Source organism: Epinephelus fuscoguttatus, linkage group LG1, assembly GCF_011397635.1.
Source record: "Epinephelus fuscoguttatus linkage group LG1, E.fuscoguttatus.final_Chr_v1".
Lineage (NCBI taxonomy): Eukaryota > Metazoa > Chordata > Actinopteri > Perciformes > Serranidae > Epinephelus > Epinephelus fuscoguttatus.
Genome location: NC_064752.1, coordinates 8,323,454 through 8,348,288, shown reverse-complemented (window position 1 = coordinate 8,348,288; position 24,835 = coordinate 8,323,454). Strand labels below are relative to the sequence as shown.

At 42.0% G+C, this 24,835-nt stretch overlaps 1 protein-coding gene across 5 annotated transcripts in view; it reads left to right on the top strand.

The window, feature by feature from the left end:
* The window catches only part of chd6 (chromodomain helicase DNA binding protein 6), a 161,450-nt gene that overhangs the window by 110,651 nt on the left and 25,964 nt on the right, over nucleotides 1–24,835 (top strand). For all 5 annotated transcript variants that reach the window (XM_049596903.1, XM_049596982.1, XM_049597135.1 and 2 more), the window contains exons 13-31: nucleotides 46–289; nucleotides 3,617–3,793; nucleotides 4,354–4,497; nucleotides 4,830–4,928; nucleotides 6,819–6,975; nucleotides 8,121–8,331; nucleotides 8,478–8,673; nucleotides 9,216–9,380; nucleotides 10,020–10,199; nucleotides 10,686–10,796; nucleotides 12,612–12,814; nucleotides 13,851–13,931; nucleotides 14,150–14,268; nucleotides 15,643–15,802; nucleotides 17,165–17,254; nucleotides 17,522–17,625; nucleotides 18,575–18,704; nucleotides 22,854–22,932; nucleotides 23,951–24,008. In XM_049596903.1, coding sequence (XP_049452860.1) covers nucleotides 46–289; nucleotides 3,617–3,793; nucleotides 4,354–4,497; nucleotides 4,830–4,928; nucleotides 6,819–6,975; nucleotides 8,121–8,331; nucleotides 8,478–8,673; nucleotides 9,216–9,380; nucleotides 10,020–10,199; nucleotides 10,686–10,796; nucleotides 12,612–12,814; nucleotides 13,851–13,931; nucleotides 14,150–14,268; nucleotides 15,643–15,802; nucleotides 17,165–17,254; nucleotides 17,522–17,625; nucleotides 18,575–18,704; nucleotides 22,854–22,932; nucleotides 23,951–24,008 — 2,708 coding nt within the window. The remainder of the gene's footprint in view (nucleotides 1–45; nucleotides 290–3,616; nucleotides 3,794–4,353; nucleotides 4,498–4,829; nucleotides 4,929–6,818; nucleotides 6,976–8,120; nucleotides 8,332–8,477; nucleotides 8,674–9,215; nucleotides 9,381–10,019; nucleotides 10,200–10,685; nucleotides 10,797–12,611; nucleotides 12,815–13,850; nucleotides 13,932–14,149; nucleotides 14,269–15,642; nucleotides 15,803–17,164; nucleotides 17,255–17,521; nucleotides 17,626–18,574; nucleotides 18,705–22,853; nucleotides 22,933–23,950; nucleotides 24,009–24,835) is intronic.

The following is a 24,835-nucleotide window of genomic DNA, read 5'->3' as shown; positions in this document are numbered from 1 at the left end:
GGATTCCTCTCTCACACTGTCTTTGTTTTTTTTTTTTTTTCCTAGAAAAAACTGCATACTGGCGGATGAAATGGGTTTGGGAAAGACCATCCAGTCCATCACCTTCCTGTACGAGATCTTCAGCATGGGTATCCGCGGCCCCTTCCTCATCATTGCCCCCCTGTCCACCATCACCAACTGGGAGAGGGAGTTTCGCACGTGGACGCACATGAACGTCATCGTGTATCACGGCTCGCAGATCAGCCGGCAGATGATCCTACAGTATGAGATGTTTTACAGAGACGCCCAGGTGAGGTTTGGATGTATCAGCCTGTGCATACGAGTCATCGCCTCTCCTTAATCAGTAAATGAGTCAGCTGTGTGACGTTGTTAGGAGTAAAGGGAGAAGGTGTGGGTTGGTGTCTTTGTATTACCTTTATAAATATATAGAAGTGAGGGAAATGCATGAAAGTGCTGACATTTAACTGTGGCTGACTTCTGTAAAGGGAATCATCCCCACGTATCCGGTTACTCTGCTGTGAATCATCTGTAGGTGATGTTTTTTCATGACAGTGTTCTCGATGAGTCAATACATTTCGGGTGCTTTCAGACCTAGAGTCGTCTCCTTTGGTCTGAATCAGGGACTAATTTTGTTCCAAAGTTGTATAATTGCCTAGAGTTGGTTCGTGTTCTCACGGCAGCATTTACAAGAGGACCAGATCAAATGCCTTGTGTGAGAAAGCTGCTCTTGATTGGTCAGAATTTCCATGTGGGAAAAATCCAGGAAGTAAAGCAAACGTTGAAGAAGAGTACACTTGCAAGATAAATGTGACACTTTCTAATGTCACAATGGAGGGACAACTACGCAGGTTGATTTTAGCGCTGCTCATCGTGGACTATATTGCTGTCATTGTTCATTTTAGTCAAACCATACAGTTTGAAAACGAGGCGCGGCTCCAACTAGAAAACAATGTTTTGATGCATTGGATGTGCTGAATGTGCATATTAAGGCAGTACAGGAGGAGGTGCACATTAATAATCCTCCAGGACTGTAACATGCTCATGTTTAACCCAAACAATGTGTCATGTGACTGCAGTTGCTTCACATCCAGGTCGGAACACGTTCTGACCACAAACCAACCGCACCAGAGTTCGGTTGTAACCAGACTGAGACCACCTCTTCAAGAAGGTCTCAGTCTGGTTGTTTTGGTGCACACCTGAGTGTGATTGCTGTGTTCACACCTGCCCAAACGAACCATACTTAGGGGGCATACGAACTTGAGTTCAATTGAACCGAACCAAACAGGGCAGGTGTGAAAGCACCCTTAGATTATGGTGGTCAAAGGTCACTGTGACCTTGCGTCTGTCTCATTTCATTCCTGTGAACGCCTTGATGGAATTTCTTCAAATTTGTCACAAACGTCCACTTGGCTTCAAGAATGAACTGGTTTGAACTCGATGGTTAAAGGTCAAAGCTCGAGATCACTGTGGCCTCACAAAACATATCTTTGGCCATGACAGAATTTATATGCTAATTGTGACAAAATCTTTCACAATCTAATTTAATAAAATGATGAAGTGATCATATATCCAAAAGGTCTAGGGTCAACCTCACTGTGACATCATAATGTTCTGAAAAAAAAAAAAAAAAAACACTTTTCTGGCCATTACTCATCGTCATACCTCAGGAGCAGAAGGGGAGACATTTAGTCAGATACTGAACGGGCGACATTCATCCTGAAACTGCGCTGATTGTATAGAGCTTCTCTGCTGCCGGGGGGAAGATCTGTCTGAAGCATTGATGTTCTCCACAGACATGGATGCAAACTGTAGCTGCAACTTGACTGGTTCACTGAGGCTGGCACAAGCATGGGGGAGTAATTCTAGTTTTCAGATGTGAGGGTGCGATGAATGGAAGTTGAATATTGTTTGGTTTTCGGCTGTTGGGAGGACAGAGCATGGAATATGACGACTTCAGCTCTAGGATACGGTGATGGACATATTTCACTATTTCTAACATTTTGTTTTGACAGCGGTGCATTGCTTAATCGGAAATATAATCGACCAATAAATTGAGTATGAAAGAAATGTTTAATTCATATGCTGATTTAATGCAAACCTGCCCTCTTTGCATTCAGTGCGGAGTTGTTCAGAATTGTTCAGAGAATGGTCCATTTAGTGAGAAGTGAGTTCACCACAAGCTTTAAATGTTTTGTAGCTGTATCACTGTGGGTTTATTATGTACCTTTTAATTAATGGTGGAGGCAAACCCTTGTCGGGAGAGAGATGAAGGTCTGTGTCTGCAGAGTTAAAGAGAGGATATTGTAGTTTAAGGTTGTAGAGGCGCATGGACGACAAAAGATTTGAGAAAGCTGAAAATTAATTCTGAGACCTATTCAGTGTGGGAGTAAACATTTTAGAGCGTGCAGGGATGAATTTGTGAGAGCAGAATGAGATTTGAGCTTGCAGTCCTGATGGTGTGTGCCTTTGGTCCTGCACTGGAGATTTAAGTTGGTGGATTTGGGTTCGTAATGGTTCAAATAATTTTCAATCAGAAAAAAGAGAAAAAAGAAAGCGTTGTGTCTGGTTTTAAGATCACACTTGTAATATGAGTACGTAGGATGCGAAAGTGTGATATATAGGTAGTCACTACTTTTCTTTTTTGAAGATATTTATTGGGGGAATTTTGGCTTTTATTTGATAGGACAGATATAGTGTGAGAGGGGCAGAAAGAATGGGGACGACATGCAGCAAAGGGCTGTGGGTTTAATTAGAACCTGTGGCCATTGCAGCAAGGACACAGCCTTTGTACACGGGGCACCTGCTCTACCAGGTGAGCTAGTAGGCACCCAGATAGTCACTACTTTGTATATAATTTGTCCCTCAAAATCGGTCCCCCATAACAGCTTTAAAACAAGATGATTTGCGAACACATTAACACATTAAATATGATGTGATCGCCTGTATTCTCACACTGACCTCCCACTCCTCCGCAGCACACTAGACAATATTTGGATTGTTCTGAGCCAGCTGAAGTTCGTGTTGGAGTGATTTACGGTCGAGGCTTTGACCTTTCGAGACTCTTGAACATTTCAGATTGACCTGTTCTGCAGATGTGTGATAGAAGCTGTGATAGAGGGGCATAGTTGAGTGGAGCTGTATTTGTGTAGTCGATCCTCAAGATGTCAAAATAGTTCTTCAAATAATGAGGATTATTCACTGGAAAAAAACTCAACTGTGATTTAGCAGGTTTTGTGTCTGACTGTGGCTCTCTCTCTGTCTGTCTCTCTCCGTCCATCCTCCGTCCTCGGGGACTGCTGCAGTGTGTTTAACACTCAGGGTGTGACAGACATCCATCACGCAATCGTCATGTCTCTCTCTTTCACACTGACCTCTTTTTCCTTCGCCTTCACTCTCCCTGCAGCGTGGCTCCATTTCTGACCGTCGAGTGATCAGCGTCCTTAACATTTTTATTTTATGGAGCATTTCAGCTGTGCAGTTATTTAAATATTCACTGTCATAACAAGTTTCTTTTTACCACATGTCCACTCTCAGATTAAGGTGTCATTAGCGGCTAGTAGTTTTGACTTTGGCTTTCTGCTTCCCTGATATGAATGTTTAAATGTGCCTTTCTCAGGGTAACACCATCCCAGGTATTCTGAAGTTTCACGGGGTGATCACCACCTTTGAGATGATCATGGCCGACTGTCCGGAGCTGAAGAAGCTCCACTGGCGCTGTGTCGTGATCGACGAAGCCCACCGCCTGAAAAACAGGAACTGCAAACTGCTGGAGGGACTCAAGCTCATGAACCTGGTCAGTTAGTCTGTGTGTATGCGTGTGTGTGTCTGAATGTACTTTATGTTTTGTGTTTAACATCGCAGCTATAGGAATCTTGTTCTCTCAGCCTCTCCTCTCCTGTGAAAAGATTGTTTTGATAAACTGCCAAGTCTTAGGGCTGCTGTGAAACTGCACCTACTCGGGGCAACAAAAAAGTTTGTCTTGGGTGCGCCGGTACCACAGACAAACAAGAAAGGACGGCAGAGAAGCAGCTCACCAGTGCAAACACAAAAAGGCCCACAGGCTGAGATCAATGCAAGAAATTGTCAGTTTATTTAGGACATCCATGCACAAAAAGACAGGCGCTCGAAGTGCAAAAAAAAGTTTGATATCTTAAATAAATGTGTGGACCTTTTTGTGGCAGTCCAGCCCAGCTACATTGGTAAGCGTGTATCTTCTCTGCCATCCTTTCTTGTTTTAATAAACCCCATTGAATTATTTTTTCAGTTGAGTTTGACTAAATAGTATTAGAAGCAGCAGATTGTGTTTGATACATAGCATTTTTTTAAAGAGAACTCTGTCCATGTTTCTCACAGGAACACAAGGTTCTGCTAACAGGAACCCCTCTGCAGAACTCAGTGGAGGAGTTGTTCAGCCTGTTGAATTTCCTGGAGCCACTGCAGTTTCCTTCAGAGAGCACCTTCCTGGAAGAATTTGGAGACCTCAAAACAGATGAACAGGTACGCTGAGATAAGTTCATGTTGTTGCACAATACAGACTGTGAAAAGCAGCCACAGGAAGTAGTGGTGTTTATCGTAAATGCATCCAAACATTGCTTCCTTTCTCTGTAGCTCTTTGTCTTTTGTTGTGTTGTTTGACATCAGCTGTGTTTTATTTGCTCTTGTCCTTTTCTTTTCCCGAAGCAGTAAGACACTGGATTTAGACAAACACGTTCAGTGTGGACATAAAGATGAAGAAAGATGCTTTTCTCCAGAAAAGCAAAAAAAAAAGTCTGCACGTAGCATTTGCATTTATATCACATTCCCGCCTCCTCCTGTGTTCTGTGCAACAGGTGAAGAAGCTTCAGGCCATTCTGAAGCCCATGATGTTGAGGAGGCTGAAGGATGATGTGGAAAAAAACCTGGCGCCTAAAGAGGAGACCATTATAGAGGTATGACTGTGTGTGTGTGTGTGTGTGTGTGTGTGTGTGTGTGTGTGTGTATGAAAAGAAAGAAAGAACATCTCTGCTGCTTCCTGCTGTTTTGGCTGAATGATTTATTAATATCATGACAAAAGCTTCATGAAGGTCGCTCCAGTTATAAGTGCGAAAATCAGATTATTATTATTTTTTAATCAGAATCACTCATCTTTAACACAAGTTTTATTTCATCATATTTAACATGTTCTTAAACACAACTAAATTCTGAATTAAATTATAATTAAATTAATAACTAATTCATAACCATTATTATAAATGTCTGTTGAGTTATCCTAAGACACTTAATGACAAACAAAAAACAAAAACAAAAGGCCTACATTGAAAGAATGGGTTAATGCAATGATGGAAACAGCATCTTATGGATGTTTGCTCAGTAGAATAAATGGAGATCAGGAGAAAGGAGTGTCTCCCTGGGACTGGTTAAGGACTCCTATCAAAATGGATGATAAACTGACATAATTATGAACTTGCTCTGTGATCATGTGACCCTGTAGAGTGATGCGTGATGACATATGGGTGACATGTTCTCATTGGTTGTTTGTTTTCTTCTCTTTCTTTCTGGAGTTATTTGTTATTTCTTTCTTCATGTACTGGAGTCCACCTCAATATTGTAAAAGATATTTTATGCCGGAAAATAATATATATGCCATGTACCAAGCCTTTAAAAGAAATAAAAACTTGAATTTATTAAAAAAAAAAAAAAAAAAAAAGATTTAATGAACAAGGGGATAAAAAATCCAGTGTGTGATTTCAGTGGTTGACACTGTAGCCTCAGAGCGTTTACCCCAGAAAAACTGGGAGGCCAGGTGGCGAGTAACTTTTGACAGGGGCCAACGACACACACAAAATACGTTTTCAGGACAAACAGTAGCATTTGGTCTCATATGCAGGTGAGAATATGATGAAGCTTTGGTGTGTACGTGGTTTGAGTGACTGAAATAGGAGGACAAAAAGATTTTTGCATGGGGCCCCCCAAAAACTAGAAGCAGCCCTGCTGACTGGTGTGTCTGCTAGACGAGATGTAGCTGTCATGGGGAGAGGAGCAGCATTATCAGGAAGTTGGTGAGAAATTGCTCAACTTTAGTAACATGATTTGAGCTGTTGCGAAATTTTGACCCCTCATAGTTAACGTAACATTAATGTTATAATCAGCTCACTCACTGAAAACACAGAGGTGAGCTGCTGACTCATTAGATTTTACTGTAATGTTAAAGTTAACATCAAACAGTTAAACACTGGCTACCTGTTAACATTATACTAGCAAGCTAAGTGTTGCAGCTACGGCTGTCATGAGGTCAGAGGCTGGCGGCTGTGTGCGTGTGTGCAGTCAGTTTCATTTCCATCACTGTTCATTGTAACATCAGCAGGGTGTTTGTCTTTACTCTCCAGGCTACTGTAGTTTAAGACACATCTTAAACAGACATCTTAGAAAGTTCCCTGATGCGTGAGCCAGGTTGGGGGTCAGTTTAGAGCAGGCGGGCTGCAGGGCTTGTGATACACTGGCTGAAACTCTGCCTCATGGCTAAAGGATGCTGAGATCAAACAGGTGCAGATTAGGTGAACTAGAAATTCTAACATTGCCCTCAGTCGTGAATATGAATGTATGCATGTCAGCCATCCGAAAAACAAGTTGTAAATACTATAAATAGATGATTGGATGGTTTTGGTAATGTCTAATATTCCACTATGGAAATCACAACGTTGGAGACGTTGCTTGTTGTTCTGTTGTTTGTTGTCTCCAACGGTGGAGACAGCAAACAACAGAAGTAACCTTACGTATCATCTGCCTGTATACCAAACTAAATCTGGACTGTTTTCCTTCTTGTGGTGTTCCTCCTGCAGGTGGAGCTGACCAACATTCAAAAGAAATATTACCGAGCCATCCTAGAGAAGAATTTTTCCTTCCTGTCCAAAGGCGCAAACCAGCACAACATGCCCAACCTCATTAACACCATGATGGAGCTCCGCAAGTGCTGCAACCACCCTTACCTTATCACAGGTGAGAACACACACACACACACACACAGAAAAGGACTCCTTGAATGCTGGAATCGCCCATAGTTTCCAGTCATTAACCTTGTTCTTCCCTGGTTGTAAGTGAGCCTCTTTAATGACACATCAGTAATAATGAGCAATTAATTAAGGAACTGTAATTACACAGCACTGATTTGCAACAGTAACATTTATTCAACCAACAGGCAGCGGGAACGAAGAAAATTAGAAACTGCGATGGTGAGAGAGAATGACACCAAGAAATTAATTATTTTATTTGCAGTTAATTACTGCTCTCTCCATTCCTCTATCTCAGCAGTCTGAAACTTCTCGGGTTGCAACGGTATGAGATTTTCACGGTGGGTTAACCATCTCAGAAAATATCACGGTTTCCCAGTATTAAGGCCCATACACACCAAACCGGGAACTAGCAGTGACAAAAGCAGACTGTTGGGTCACCAAAAAGCTGCACATGAACACACTGCAAAGACTACAGCTGGTGGCCAACCATCACACACATTCTGCGCCTGCATGGGGCGGAATAACTCTCCACACTAGCAGACAGTGGTCGTCTGTATTTGTCATTTTAAAAGGCAAACTGGAAGACTGCCTTGATGCTAGGCAGCCAGTTAGCACATAAACAACACAATCCAATCCAGTGTTGACAGGACAAAGCATCACAAAATGTTTCTGCTGAAGAGCTCAATGGCTACAGAAAAATAATCTGACCTTATGTAACAAGTTCGTTTCGATCTCACTCGCTCTTGACTTTAGCTTTTTGTTTACTTTCCTCACTTCCGTTTTTCTTCTCTGAGCTGAACTGCCAGTCAGAGTGACTTCATTCACTGATAGGCTTGCTATCGTAGACACTGATTCATCATGCTGAATCTACTAAAAGAAAACACGGTGGGACACACCATGCCGATTAAGGCGAAAGATGCTCACCAACAGCCCAACATCTTCCTCTGGAAAATAACAAAATGAAGGTTAAGTTCTCCGATCAGTTGCATTTCCATTACATAATTCAATATCCGAGTTAAGTAAATGTACACGGTATGATAACTGTCAATTTTCATTTCACAGTATGCCTTGAACCTGGAACACTGCTGCAACCCTATCTCTCTCTCTGACCTCTCTCTTCTTGTCTTTCAGGAGCAGAGGAGAAGATTCTGGAAAGTTTCAGGAAGGTCTACAGTCCAGACGCCATGGACTTCCAGCTGCAGGCCATGATTCAGGCAGCTGGTAAACTGGTGCTGATTGACAAGCTGCTGCCCAAACTGCTGGCCGGGGGACACAAAGTCCTGGTCTTCTCCCAGATGGTGCGCTGTCTGGACATCATGGAGGACTACCTCATACAGAGACGGTGAGGAGGGGTCACAGAAACAGAATGGAGATTTAGGAGAGATAAACAAAGCATGTAAATAAAAATATCTGGCAGAAAGGAGAAGGCTATAAAGATACATTTATTACGCTTGACATCATAAAGGCATTTCTGTGTGTTTTCTTCAGCTACACATACGAACGTATTGATGGTCGCGTGCGAGGGAACCTGCGGCAGGCGGCCATCGACAGGTTCTGCAAGCCCGACTCAGACCGCTTCGTTTTCCTGCTGTGCACCAGAGCCGGAGGGCTGGGAATCAACCTGACAGCTGCAGACACCTGCATCATCTTCGACTCTGACTGGAACCCTCAGAATGACCTGCAGGTGAGCAGAGAGCTTGAAGAGATGACATTATATTCTGTTACATCACATACAGGTGGATGACGTCAGTTTTATCAATACATACTGTAGTTCTGCTGAAGAGACGAGACTGTCAGGTGTTAAACAACTTAACCCATTTGTGCTTGGTGGAAGTGTTCTCAGGACTTACCTAAAAAAAAGTGAAAATAAGTTTTTTGGGGCGCTGAGTAGCTCACCTGGTAGAGCAGGCGCCCTGTTTACAAAGGCTATCTCTTTGCCGCAGCAGCTGTGGATTTGATTCTAATCTGCAGCCCTTTGCTGCATGTCTTCTCTGTCAGCCTGTAAATCCACAACAACAAGCTTTTGCTTCCATGTTAACAATATTTTTCATATATGTATTAAAGCTTTGTAACCCCAGTCAGGTTGGCTCACATCACATGTTCAAATAACACATCAACACTGTGCAAATGCATCCAATACCATTCTAATGTCTGACTGCGTTCACATTGACAATGCATTATACTGTTTTTATGCTGAACATCTGTCTCTGACTCGCTCCACGTCAGGCCCAGGCACGCTGCCACCGGATTGGTCAGAGCAAAGCAGTTAAAGTCTACAGGCTGATCACGAGGAACTCGTACGAGAGGGAAATGTTTGACAAAGCCAGTCTGAAGCTGGGATTGGACAAAGCTGTCCTCCAAGACATCAACCGCAAGGGAAGCCTCAACGGGGTAAGAGAGTGTCATTGGACACCGTCAGGCTGTTGAATATTACGTTTAGAGATTCACCAATTTATTGGGTAAACATCAGCATCGGCCGATATTCGCTTTGTTGGCAAATAAGATGACATTCACTGATAACAGAGGCCGATGTTTTTCTGTTGTATCGCATCAGTTTTACACCGGCTAGACAAACGTTGTCATGTCGTCCGGGGGGACAATAGAAATCATGTTTGAGATGAACAGATCCTTCCAGGGACAAAAGAAAACAGTAAACTCACCATTGATGTGTCAGCAGATGTTTCCCTGACAACGCCACATGGTAAACAACATATGGCCGAAAGAGGTCGCATTGAATAACATTATGATGCCTTCAATCTCTGTTCAATAAAAATTAATATTGGGCAAGGGTAAATGCTATAGTTCTCATCATGTGTTCAAACGTTAATTTGTTAATTTTAGTTTTTAGGTGAGAAAAGTTTTTCAAATACAGTTTTTTTTAAAGGAGAAATTTGTTGGATGTTCACAACAATCCCTAGTTATAATGTATGTAAGATTCTTTGAGGGATTTGGTCAGTGTCACAATGTTCCAGTTGTACGTGGGTCAGGAATAAAACAAAGATAAATTCTTGGGGTTGTCTGTTACTACAGGTGCAGCAGCTTTCTAAGCTAGAAGTGGAGGATTTGTTGAAAAAAGGAGCGTACGGAGCACTGATGGACGAAGAAGACGAGGGCTCCAAGTTCTGTGAAGAAGACATCGATCAGATACTGCAGAGACGAACTCAGACCATCACCATCCAGTCTGAAGGGAAAGGCTCCACGTTCGCTAAGGTAGAAAACCTGAAACATTAAGTAAAATAATCCATTCACAAAACCCCAACGACTACAACACATCGATCTAATGAAGGAAAAGGGTGTAATGTTATCGAGAAAATGACAGCACGAGATGTTTAATACATTGTACATCATATGTATACATTGATGTGACCTTGTAGATGTATATTTCATGTTCAGGGTGAAGTGGTTGTTAAAATGAAGGTCTTAAATTAGATGGACAGTTGGTATTGTGGCTTCAAATGGTGATTTATCTTGTCCCTTAGTCTAAATCCTGTTTCAGACGCCTTTTGGAGGACACACTGAATACTTTGAATATTTTGGCATGAAGATCAAATGTGAGGATACGAAAAATATTTTAGCTTCAGTCAAAACATTTGGTTGAACGCCATCATCTGTCAAAGCCCAGTTAACATCAACCAGAACCTGACTCTATTTTTTCTGTTTTTTTCTCACTGATTCCTTCTGTTTTTCTTTCCTCAGGCCAGTTTCATCTCATCTGGTAACAGAACGGACATTTCTCTGGACGACCCCAACTTCTGGCAGAAATGGGCCAAGATCGCTGAGGTGGAGATCGACTCCAAATCAGAGAAGGTACAGAGAGATGGAAAAAAGAACAGATTTAAGAATGAGAGCCGGAGAGGAGGAAAGTCTTGATTGCTATATTGTAGGAAACTGGATTTGCTTGAGTTTCTTGAAGACATTTGACCTTTTATCCAAGAGTCCTTCAGTTCTGTACACAAGACGCCTCTTGAATGAGGGGTGAAACCTGTGATATAACGCTGAAGATTACCATGAACTCGATGACTGAGAATCTTCACCAATGAGAGGAGGAAAGGAGCAAAAAGAAGTAGAGGGGTTTCAAAGAGAAGGGACAGAAAACAAGACGATGTAGAGTGCAGTCTCCACCAGACGGCTGCGTTCAAGCTTCCCAAGCTGATTGCAGCCACTCTAGACAATTCTTGTAATTCCAGTGGCCGTGTTTCAAAAGATATCATATAATTATGAGGATTAATATATTTGAAGTAACTGAAACAAAGCCACAAAACTTTGATTGATGTCGTTCTTAACTGGACATAGAATGATATTAACTTTGTCTGTAGGCGACAGCACAACAAAGCAGGAAACAACAACACAATTTTAAAAAATCAAAAAAGAATCATTTAATTATATATGTCAAGGGAAAATGACCAAATCAACCAAGTCTACAAAATCAAGCAGGTGAAACGCTCTGTGGTGCCAAAGTGGTATGACGCCTTGCGGCAAACGGAACAAAACCAGGTGGAGAGTGGTGGAACTGTCCCTCCTGGCTCCCTTACAGTCAAGATGGCAGTGAGGATAACAAAACGTGGACTAATTAATCAAGCAACGTGTCCGACTTTAGTAGATCATAACATATGGGGTGTGGAATTTATCTGCAGGTCCTTGGGTTCATAATGGGTCCAAAAATTTTTTTATAGATGTCGGTTTTTGAGCAGCGACAAAGGCCAAAATGTGTCCTGCAACCAATGGTAAAGCTTGTTATTTTAATTGGCCCATACCGATCAGTTAAGAGGAGTGAGGAGTCAGTGACAATATAAAAACCTTTTTTTTTTTTAACAATTATGAATCACCACAACCTCAAGAGGTCCTTCAACATACAGTCACAAATGTGCACACAAACTATTAGGCTGATTGGTCCAGTAGTTTGTGACATCAGCTGTGGACAAACAGATACACACAATTACACATTTACTCACACACTCAAACACACAAGCACATGCATGATTATAATAATGAAGGAGATAAAAAGAAGAAAGTGACAAAGAAGGAAGCAAAAAAATTAGGACAATGAAGGGCAAACAGGACCAGTAGTGAGCTTTAACTACTGAGCAGGAGATGTAAATTCGTCTTGTAAAGGTAAGAAGAAGGAAGGATGAGAAAGTGAGATGAGGAACAACACAAGGCTTGGAAAGAAAAATGGATCTGTTCCAAGTTAGTGAACACAAAGATGGAGGGAGGGGAATTTAAGATGAGCTCCCAAACTGGGAAAAGAGTAAACAAGGGCAGGATGGGAATGAGGATAAAGGAATCCCACTCTTCCTTCCCTCCCCTCCCCTCCCCCTCGTAACAGATGGACTGCCTTAATGAATGAAGCAGATTGCACACTGAGCACTGCTACTGTCTTCATACCTCGTGTGTGTGTGTGTGTGGACCATGAGTCGTGCCTTGAATCCCTAATAATTCACACCCCCCAGCGAACAGAAGTCGTGTGTGTGTGTGTTGGTGTGTTGTTTTTTTTTTAGTCTCTCCTCAGGTGTCCTTCTCTTATGAATCCAACCAGAGGATAAAAACTTGGACAGCTCTCTCCTCACCTGCTTCATCTTGTCACTACAAAGTCTAGCTTTCACTGTTGTCTCTCTCATCCAGGAGTCCTTGGTGATTGACACGCCGCGGGTGAGGAAACAGACGCGCCACTACAACTCCTTTGAAGATGACGAGCTGATGGAGTTCTCAGAGCTGGACAGTGACTCAGAGGAGCGGCCGTGTCGGACTCGCCGCCTGGGTGAACGCACCCGGCGGTACCTCCGTGCAGAGTGCTTCCGGGTTGAGAAGAACCTGCTTATCTTCGGGTACGACATGAGACGTCATGGCTGCACATTTAAGGGCTGTACACATGCCGCGTCTTTAACCGTTTGGAAAGCAAGGGTTCAGGTGCTGGGTGCTACTCTTGTGCCTACTCTGTGCCAACATTCAAGGGTGCAACGGCAGGTTGTGTCTGAGGTTGCTGAGCTGGATAAAGGCTGAAGTGAACAGATATGTTTGTAGCTTTCTTTTAAAAATATTTAGCGAGCTAGCTTCCCTGATATCTATAGGTAGTGTGTTCCATAGCTTTGGGGCATAATTGACAAAGGCTGCATCCCTGATCTTCTTCCGGCTGTTGATGGGAACCTCCAGTAAACCAGCAGCAGATGAGCACAGTGTTCTTGGAGGCAAATAGTGAACAAGGGAGTTAGCAATGTAGCTCGGTCCCAGCCCATGCTGGGCTTTGTATACAAGGAGGAGGAGCTTAAAATCAATTTTAAATGTAACAGGAAGTCAGTGCCGAGCAGCTCAGACTGGACTGATGTGCTCCTACCTCTTGGTTCTGGTTCATAGCTGAGCTGCAGAGTTTTGAATGAGCTGAAGTCTCTCTCTGTGGTTTTGAAGGTCTTGTACTTTAAGTGTGAGTAGAAATGCTCTCAAGTTGACATCTGATTGCCGGCAGTACGTCGTCCTTGGACTGCGCAGCATAACAAAACAGAAAAATGACCAACCACGTTAAAAGCGACTCTTTTCCATTTCTCTTTTATGAACACACATCCCTCACTCCCAGCAGCCAGAGTCTTAAACCTTGTGGGATGACAGCAAACTGATGCTCAGTCCAATAAAAAGCTACCTGTGAGCGCATATATTTTTTTGTTTACAAGGTTGGTGTGTTGCAAACATAAATGAGGCAAAATACACCAGAGCAAACTTCACTGTGGTTTGAAGTGAAGACAATAAATTCTTTACTCTGTGATCAGACAGTTATTGTTTAATGTTTATCGCTGCTGTATTTATTTATTTCTACGTTGTTCCCTGTCTACATTTTCACTTCCCTCTCCATTCACCACTGGGTCTCTCCAGCTGGGGTCGGTGGAAGGACATCCTAAACCATGGTCGATTCAAATGGCACCTGGCAGAGAGAGACATGGAGGTGATCTGTAGGTAAGTAGAGCAAGTCTTTTTATATAATTTTACTCTACAGAGATTCTGAAATGCCAGAATGATTTACAAGGAGTGCAACGATAAAAATGTCACGCAAGCAACAGGACACCAGGGTCAGCGCTGTAATATCCCAAAAATATACCTGCAAACATTGCTGTTGTTGTCATGTGAACATAAAAACATGCAAATATTTTAAGACAATCTTTTCTGTGCTGCAGGGCTCTGCTGGTTTACTGCCTGAGACACTACAAAGGTGATGACAAGATCAAGAGCTTCATCTGGGATCTGATTACACCCACAAAGGAAGGCCAGGACCAGGCGCTGCTAAATCACTCTGGTCAGCATTTTACTCTTTACTTGCACTGTAATGTTAGTGGGGCTGTAACTGTTTGTGTATATGTACTGGGAACTATGGTGCTCAGGTCATGGTTCACTGCATGCAGAATAGACAGTATAGACTGATGCATGTAATGTGTAATGCAAGTGAAAAGCCGGTGCTGGAAGAACCTCCTGAGGGTTCCCGGTCAGCTACAGCAGAGACGGAGAGTGAACTGTGTTTAAGACACGGACACTGTGACGCCGTTGGTTTACCATTGTAGGGTCTGTGAATGGGAACACATGAAGCATGCTAACTAGGGTCGAGCCGAGTATTCAGATTAAACAAGTATCCGGTACAGATAATTTAATTTTTATGAGGACACATATCGTATGAGTAGAATGTGTCAAAATCTGTACTTGTGATGACCTGTGATCAAATACGATCTGAATAACGTTCTGTAAATAGTTCTCAAATTAATAATAACTATAGCAACTTCTGATCAAGCCATATTAGGTTCCACCCACGTTTGATTTAAACTCTCCCCACTTCCTTCTTAAAGCCCACCCACTCCGAGTACAGATAGGAATACAGATAATTTAGTTGTTTGAACAATTACAGATACAGATTAAGGTTATTCTTGCTCATCCCTAATGCTAACGCACATCTGACGCCATCACCCAGATGTGCTGATCACTGGATTGATTGGTCTGTCTTTGACACTTACACTACTGTCTGTTCTAAGTAAATGAAAAGTAATGTATTCATTTATTTTTTCTCGCTGTACCAATCGTGCACTGAGCTGTCATTTTTGCGTACCGTTACACCAGTAAATGTTTGCCCATGTCGTTATACTCCACCACTGCAGTTAGCACTGAAAGAGTACTCCACAGTTTGAGCATTGTACTGCTATAACACAACACACAGTTAAGAAAAAGGATGAAAACTGATGCAGCAGAACCTGAGATCATCTTTTTATTATTCCACACCTGCAATCCACATGTCTAGATTACCCACAGTGCAGCAACCACCAACAGTTCAGTCTGAGATTTGGTTGTGTAGCTAATTTGGCCTCTGACCACTAGACTCAGGCAGAGTGATGAGCTCACTTCTTTGAACTCCACACCTTCAGGTTTTATTCATTTTTATTTCATTTTTGTAGTCTTCAGACCCAGCCGATGCTGACTCAGGTGACATTTACCAGATTTCCTCATAGCTCCCTCTGGAGCCGCAGAAGTCTTGATACTATCATTGATGTGTAACACTGGTGGAGTTCTTCTCTACCACTTTCAGAATTATTTTACCTCAGAAGCTCCCACATTGTCTTGCGCTTTATTGGATGATGGCATGTGCTTCATATATACAAAATCCATGGCTGTGCCCTCACTGTCCCAGGTTTGTCAGCTCCTGTTCCTCGGGGTCGGAAGGGGAAGAAGCTGAAGAATCAGCTGAATGTTCCGGAGGTGAAGAACGCCGACTGGCTCGTCCACTGTAACCCTGAGGTGGTGCTGCAGGATGAGAGCTACAAGAAACACCTCAAACAACACTGCAACAAGTCAGTTTACAAATGACTCTACTAACTCTAATTAACAGGATTGAACTACAGTCTGCTGTTGTGTAACCTTGATGATGTAACAGATGAACTTTATCCGTGTGCTCCAACAAGTCTAAAGCCCAGCTCAGACCAAAGATTCCAAACAAGATGAAGCAGTTTTAGAACGTAGCAGAGAAATGTTGTGGCGGTGTGAACTGGCCAGTCTGAGCTCGACTCAAGCCAGCTGATGGTGTCACCTGCCACTCAGCTGCTCACATTGCCAGCGGTTGGTTTAAGAATGCAAAGCATGTCAACGTAAGCCTCTACAGGAAAGAGTGACTCATGTTAGGTCAGCACCATGGTCTGTATTCAGTAATAAATACATAGATTACTTTTCTGATCACCAAGGGAAAAGGGGACACATACCTAGCGGTGCAGGAGCAGTGTCGACTCACAGTTTTGCCATTTTTGGTCTCTTTTTTTTTGTTTGAGGCCAGAAGCCTCAATTCATGTCATTTTGCCTTGTTCATAAAACAAAACAAAACAAAACAAAAAAACATCATGAATATATCCTTCCACCACATTCTGTAGACCTTGCTGTCGGCTTTTTGAAGCTGTATTGCCCGACGCCCAGAAACTGTCTTATAAACACTGCTGCACCCGGCTAAATGGAAGGGTCAATGAAAAGGGCAGAAAGAGACAAAGATCCCTCTGAGCACCATTTGAATAAGAAGAGAAGAAATCAGCAGTCGTTGGTGAAAGAAACTGGAAGCTTACAATCAAAATGTGTGCAGATTTTAAATAGTAACAGCAGTAACAGCTTCCTGTTTCAGTGTCAAATGCACAATAATGCTTTCAACAGGCTGGAATTAAAAGACGTGTTGCTTTAGCAAAGCTCTTCTTCAGCGTGCACAGTTGAAACAGAAGGTTAGTCCAGGGTTAGTGCTGATGGAGTATCAGCTGAACGTACTATAGAGTGACGGATCACAGTCTAAACTGATTCAGTCTTACAACTGTAGGACCCAGTTACACTGTTGTGGTTCGATAATGGTTGAGACTCAGTTATGCTTTTCTGGACTGCAAAACAAATAAAAAATCCAACGCTATTCTCCCATCGTGCAACACTGTGGAGACATTCACGACATGCAAGTGTAAATCATCTAATTCTTCTTTAAGGGCCGAAACTGTTTCAGATTTAAACAAAACATTCGGTGTCTGAATTATAGTGTTATTCAAATCTCTTTTAAATCTTTTGAATGCCAGTGTAACTAGTTTAGTTTGTAATTTTTGAGCAGCTATTAGAGATGCTACAACACTGCAGATGGTATGAGAATGTCATCTTTTACTGTGGTGTATTTAAGTACAACCTGTCTCCCTCCACAGGGTGCTACTCAGGGTGCGCATGTTGTACTACCTGAAGGTGGAGGTGTTGGGTGAGGCTGCCAATCAAGCTCTAGAAGGGATACCTGCCAGGTATGGAGCGGCCACCATGTTCTTCATATTAAAAATTAAACTTTGTTGGACTGTTTGTTCAGATGGTTGGTTGATTTGTTGATCTGTCCCGACACTTGAGGCAATATTTGGCCGGATGAGACTGAAAGCGCTCAGACGATCTGTCAAAGTGCCATTTGGAGTTGTGACAGAGTTTTTGTTTGCTTGTGTTTTCAGTGTCCTGACTCAACACTGACGTCACTGACTGACAGATTGATTATTTGCACGTGTGTCTGTTTGTGTTGACAGTAAACTTGAGGTGTCACTACCCGACATCGACTACATAGAGATTCCAGCTCCATGGTGGGATGCGGATGCTGACAAGTCTCTCCTCATAGGAGTCCACAAACACGGTGAGAGCCGCTGTCAACTTACGCGCCCATCATTTTTTGACATGAAAGGTTGCTGAGCACTGTTGTTTCAGTTTTTGGGAATTATTTTTCATGTTGTGATTTCAAAAGGAACTATTCTGCTCATAATCAAGTTCATACTTGTATTTTGGGTTTCTACTATAACATGTTGACATGTTTTAATGTTAGAAAAGCCCAGTCTGCTCTAACAGGTCAGCGTTTCAGGGTCTTCCACACCCATTGTTGCAGCTGAGGAATGACTTTTTTTGGAATAATGTCATAGCAGCACGCCCTATTGTGAAAAATCACCAATTAAAGCTTCTAAACCAAGATTTTCACAATCAGACATGTTCCAGCAGGAATACGATGCAAAAATCGGAGAGAAAGTACCGACATCAGCGACCAAGATTACAGAACAGTAACATGAATCTATCATAAGCTAATGACAGCTTGTAGCCAAAGCAGAAAAAACATTGAAACCGAATGTTCAGAATGGTCTGACACCTGAGGTTTGGCTCACAGGGATTACTTTACATACGCTTACCTCATTATTTGAAACTTTGGCAATGTGCAGAGTGGTGCAGGACTGAGTCCGTATTTTCTGCAATAATTCCAAACTGAAATACAATGGAAAAATCCCACTGGCATTTTGTCAAGGGCACCAGAGTGATGTTGACGTCCAGGTTGGTCCACAAATAAACATCATCCCTCCAGCACTGTATGGGTCGTCTTGAAAGATTTGTTAAGAAGATACCCAACACTGTGACACACAGTGAGAATCACTCAAGGCACATCTATGGCATCTGGTGTTTATGTATGTGAAGTGTATTTGGCTCCAGATTCAGCATCAGACCTTCATGGGACAATAAACCATACCGTAGGAACACTCCACTGTGTCTGTGCACACACATTTTTTCTGTGTTTTTAACGGGGTGTGTGTTTGCATTAACAGGCTATGAGCGGTACAACGCCATGCGTGCAGATTCAGACCTGTGTTTCCTGGAGAGAGTGGGAATGCCAGACGTCACAGCGCTGTCTGCTGAGCAGGGAGGAGGGGAGGGGGCCTCTGACATGGCTGACAGGTGAAGTACTCACATGTTCACACACACACACTGACACATGTCAAAAGATTGCCCTCATGTACATAAACACACTTATCTCACTTAAATGGGTTTCTCCTGTTTCAAAATCGTTTTGTTCACTTTTTATTTCTCAATTTATTTTTGTGTTGCACATCGTCAAGGAATAATGAATCCAAGTCTTAATGAAGGTCACACCATGACCTCCAGCATGCACTGGGGCGGTTTGAAGCAACAGAATGAGAGTCAGCACCTCTAAGTTTGAAGCCATGGTGCGCTGCCGGAAATTGGTGGATTGCGAGGGAGTTTAAGTGTCTTGGGGTCTTGTTCACGATTGAGGGTAGAATTGAGCTTGAGATGGATTGGCGGTTTGCCGTGATGTCTGCAGTGATGCTGGCGCTCTGCCGGGCCGTCGTGGTGAAGAGAGAGCTGAGGTGGAAGGCGAAGCTTTCGGTTTACTGGTCCATCTACGTCCCAACCCTCACCTATGGTCATGAGCTTTGACAAGTGACCGAAAGAATGAGGTCACGGATACAAGTGGCCAAAATGAGTTTTTCCAAAGCCTTAGAGATAGGGTGAGGAGCTCGGACATCTTGAGGGAGCTCGGAGTAGAGCTGCTGCTCCTTGGTGTCCAAAGGGGTCAGTTGAGGTCTTTCAGGCATCTAATCAGGATGTGTCTTAGGGGCCTTTCGTCAGAGGTGTTCTGGGCACGTCCAACAGCTGTGGGAGGCCCTGGGGCAGACCCAAAACATGCTGGAGGGATTATTTATTTCGTCTGGTCTGGGAACGCCTCGGGGTCCCCCAGGAGGAGCTGGAAAGTGTTGCTGGGGAGAGGGACGTCTGGAATACTGGCTTCGGATAAGTGGTTGAAAATAGATGGATGGACATTTATACTTGCCTGCAGTGCTTGAAAGGTCTTGAAAGGCATTAGATTTAAGTTTCAGATACCTGTCGACACCCTGCGTCACATGTAGTCGGGACAGGTACAGAAATTAGAAACCCGCAGGAGTCACTTCCACCTTCCACCATCCATTCTCTCTTTTACTCTCTGTAGTAGTGTTCACAGCAGCAGGTGCCAACACTGGTGCGAAAAACACATCCTGTCCTCTCTGATGTTTGTTTTTATCAACACTGCCACCTCTCCACCCCCACAACTGCTTTACATACCGAGTGTGAAGAACAATATTATAAACACAGAAATACATGCAGAGTGTGACATCAGGGTGCTAATTATACTGAAAACAATCAGACCATGTTTTAATGACGGCTGTGACGGGGCATTTCTATAGATGACAGACTGACACACACACACACACACACACACAGCTGCAGGTGTATTTCCATAAAGTGTTTGATATTAGCCATAACCTACCACTGAACTCTAAAAGCTATATGGTTCTTCTGTCCTCACAAGACATATTTTCTGCTAGTTTCACTGTACATGAGAGTCTTGCAAGAAGAGCCTATACTGACAAAAGCCAGAGAGGAATAATTGACAGAGAGAGTGCGCCAGAGAAAAGAGGAAAGCGTAGACAGAGCGTGGGAAATGTATTTTCCGGGTGCTGCTGCTCCGGCTGACAGCAGCGCTATGAAGATGAGACGCACGCATTTGAACGTGAAGCTTTGATCCTCTTCCTGGAGGTAATTGAAGTTGTCATTCGCTTTATTACCTGTTCAACCTGAAGCTGTTCCCAGCTGAGCACAGCGACTGTGCGGCAGGAAGATCTTCTGGTATCAAAATGTTAACTCAGCAGGCTTCCAGCACAGGTTTGAAACAGGATGAGGAGAAATAAATACATATATGCAGAAGGGAGGCGTCTGTGCACACAGAGGCCGCGGCGCAGTAAACGTGGCCCCTCAAAATCTGCATAAAATGTTCACAGAAAGTTTTCCACATTTCTTCTGTGATACCTTCGGTGTGTCCACACGACAGCACAGCACCGAAGGTATGGAAGACAAACTTTGTATTTATGAAGCTTAAAAGTTTTGGAAGGTAGAGTCTTTTTACAGAAGAAAAGAAAAGTCTTTTTAGAATTGTTCACACTTGAGCTGTAGAGTGACTTTTATTTCACTTTTGCACATGCTGTTTGTCCAGGGCGGTTTGCAGCTTTTTTAAAGGTCATGTGAGGTCACAGACCCCAATTTGATCAGATTTCACCTCAAGAACCTCCGTCTGAAAACAATATGAGTGTTAGATATACTGTAGGGCTGCACCTAGCCATTATTTTTTCATCCATTTATCAAACAGTTATTTTTTAAATTAGTCAGTTAATTAAATTCATTTTAAATTAGTCAATTTAGACTAAAGACTAATTTATATATTATTCCAAGGATTATTTTCCTATTACTTGATTCATATAACAGTTTACCCCCAAATAAATATTAGAATCTCACCTCAATATTTAATATTTTATTCAGTCATCTTGACTTAGAAACAATGAGAAGTTCTTCTTCTTCTTCTTCTTCTTCTTCTTCTTCTTCTTCTTCTTCTTCTTCTTCTTCTTCTCCTATTTCTTCTTCTTCTTCTTCTATTTCTTCTTCTCCTCCTATTTCTTCTCATTCTTCTTCTTCTTTTCCTTCTCCTCCTCCTCCTCCTCCTCCTCCTCCTCTCTTTCCTCCTTCTTCTCTTCCATAGCTGGGAAGTAGATATAACTTAGTGTTTTTAAGTTATAAACCTTGTATTTATTTAACCTTTAAATATTAATGTGCCTCTGATATTCTCTGATATACTCATTAAATATGGAAATAATATGACATCCTGTTTGTAAGTTAACATAACAGAGAAACATGATGTCATGTTATTTCCCTGCTGTGTTGTGTTTTAATTCCTGTCATTTCTGGTATGATAATATAGTAATTTTTCATTAAGGCAGAATCACATGGAGGCTGTTTGTGTTTTTCTTTTCCATCCTTTCATTCTTACATTTCCTGCAGTGCGTGGAGATGTGCTGTCATGTTCAGGTGCTTTGTTTTGGTTTAAAAACTTTTCCTCTTTACATATTTTGGTGCCTCAGGAAATGTTTCCTCCATGCTGTTTCTAACACATAACAACAGTTGCACAGCGAGCGCTCGTCTCTGATTTAATCTGCTTTCTTTACATCTGATCACATTTTTTATGGCTCATATTCTGACAGGCGTTTCGTTGCATCTCTGCATCAGAACAGCTTTCTCTTGTTCTGTTTTCTGTTCTCTGACATGTTTTATCTTCAGTCAAACATCAAGGAAACTGAGTTTGTCATGAGTGTGCCTTTACTCTCCACGTTTCCTGTCCCATTTAATTCTAATCTCACACATGTTGCCTTCAGTTGTACAAGACATTGTTCAATAGGATATTTTTTTTCTCAAGATCTACAGATACTTGGAGGCCCACATCTTCTCTACCAGTGGCTAAACAGTCTGTCAGTGTTTGGTTAAAGTGTTTGATCCTTTTTGTTGAACTAGAACCAGCTCTTAAATTGCCGTCACCAAACACACCAGACTCCATGTGAATAAACAGTAAATTTAGAGTGTACAGAGCCAGTGTATTTTACCATCTGCCTGTCTTAACTGAGGGTTAATTTCAATCAAACCAGAGATAGTGATTGTTGGAACAGTGGAAATATGAAATAAGACAATTTTTGTGAGTTTTATTTTGTTTCTGTAGACTCTGAATTTTGTTCTGGTTAAAAAAAAAAAAAAGATCTTATTCTTTAACAAAAAGATCTTTCTCTGTAGGATCCTTTTAATAATGTTGTCAGACACTTCTGATAACAGTCTGAGCCTGTCAGTGGCAAAAACAAGCACTTTCTGTAGGCGTAAATTGATGAGGCAAACATGCCCCGAGTGGTGACACTGCAGCCTGGCAGCTGCTCTCGCTCAACACTGGACCAATTACCAAAAATATTGTTCCCAGTAGTCACTTAGACACAAAAAGAACATGGGACAATGGGGTCCTGAGGTAAAAATACCCCTTTACTCGGGATTTTTAAGTCTATGTAACGTGCAGGAAGCCACACAGCAGCTCCGCAGTGCTTTGTTTTCTCCTGTGGTGTCAAATGATGTGATGTTTTGTTGGCATTCCCTTGAATGCAGACTGTATCGATAGAAGAATGAAAAATTGTTATTAAAGTTATTAAAGCTTTTTGTCCTCTTGTCTGTTGTTTCTTTTGTCAGTGTGTGCAAAACTGAGGAGGCGAAGGACGAGACTGAAAGCAAAGCTGATGGAGGCGAGGACAGAGACGAGAGCAGCAAGGTGAAGAGGAAGCTCTCCTGAAACCTTTAAAAAAAATCTCTTTCCGTTTGTCTTATTTTCTCCCTCAACCTTAGATTCAGTTTATTCCTTTATGGGCGCATTATTTACCTCATCGTACTCCCTTGAGATTAAAGAGTTCAGTTTTTGTGGTGTTAGTTAAAATTTCCTCTGGGAGAGTTGATGTTCACCAGACGTGTGTGGCCTGCGGGTACTGTAAAAACAAATGTGTGGAGTTAATGATGCGTTTTAATACAGAACAACACTTTAGTATCAGAACAGATCATGTTAGATGATGATGATGATGAGATATTGTGAATCTTTTTATTGCTTATTTTATTGTTTTATTTAGCTTTGCTTTTTGGCGATTTTTTTTTTTTTTAAACTTCCACGCAACTGCAGTGTATCTGCAGCACCGCGTTCTCAGTGTAGAGTTAATGCAGAAAGAATTTTGAAACATCATGGAAACAAAGTAAGGGGTCAGATAAATCATCTGTTGTCCTCTTGCTTGATTTATTTAAATGCTTATTAAAGGGGAAACTGCTTCTTTTAAATATCTGCAGCATAAATCTAACTGATCCTTTTATCTTATTTCAGATATGAAACATACTTTGGTAACTTGTGAATATAAAAGTGATCTTAAACACGACATTTACAAATATTTTATAGATGAAGAAGATAACTATTTAAAATGTGACAATAAAACACATAAAAATATAATTTTCAATTTTCAGATGTTTATAGTAAAGGTACAAATATGTGGGTAATAATGACTTTATGTTTAAGTTTCCTCTCATTTTAAGTTATAAAATCATTTTACAAGGGAATGGTAGGTCCAGGCCATCACGATGATATGATGATATTGTATTATTACAAAATTCTCTTATCCAATGCAGTCATTCAAAGCAAATTTTAGCACAAAACTGACACATTTTTATAACTGAAAATCCTCAGATCTGTTAGTTGATTTTGTTGTGTTTATTCGTTAATTGGTAAAAATGTGTGTGTTTTTATTTCACAGGGAGAGGAAACCTGCTCCAGCACGGACACCTCAGACAAGCCTGACAGTACAGGTCCAGGTGAGACATACTACACTCTGTCATAAACATGAACATATCTATTAATATCAACAATGCCAAGTCAGTACACAGTAGGTGTTTCATTATACCAGAAATCCAGTAGTCAATACCAACTCCAGTGAAATTCCACAGTTCCCACTACTCAGTCTAATTTAAATTTTATTATTAATTCCTGATGATCTGCCTTGAACACAAAGTACTCTGTAGCCCCTTTTACACTGCCTGTTCAAGGTGGGAATATCGCACCGTTATGCCGCCTCACCGTTTTGTACATAAGGTACGATCACAGAATGGGGGGAACGGAGTTGACTCGCCTCTGAGCTGAGGTAGTAACAACGCTGAAACGATGTCTGGGTGGCACAGGTGTGACATTTAGAACATGTGGTATGTGTTCGACCTGCTGCAGGAGATTTAATAAGTGGCTGGTAGCAGTTAGTGGCTAACTCAAAGAAGAAAAGCAGTAGCTAAAAGTGTTCACAAATTGGGAAAAACAATGAGATCTGGGAGCTCTTTACCACGGCGCCAATCTCTCCCCAAATATGGTCACTTCTGGCTCCAACTAACCAAGATGGCAACAGTCGAAATGCTGAACTTGAGCCGTGAGTCCAAAAACCAATTGGTGAAGTCACATCATTTTTACAGTCTATGATTTTACCCTAAATTGGACATTTTTCGTGTCTTTACACGTGTTTTCGTGTCTTTAGAATTTGTGTGAATTTATGTTGCCCTTCAGAAAAAAGGCTTTTCTTGTCAGCAAGGGGAGGCAGAGCTGTTGCTGCAGCTGCAATTGTCGTTGTTTCCACCTGTTGTTCTGCGCTTGGAGGCGT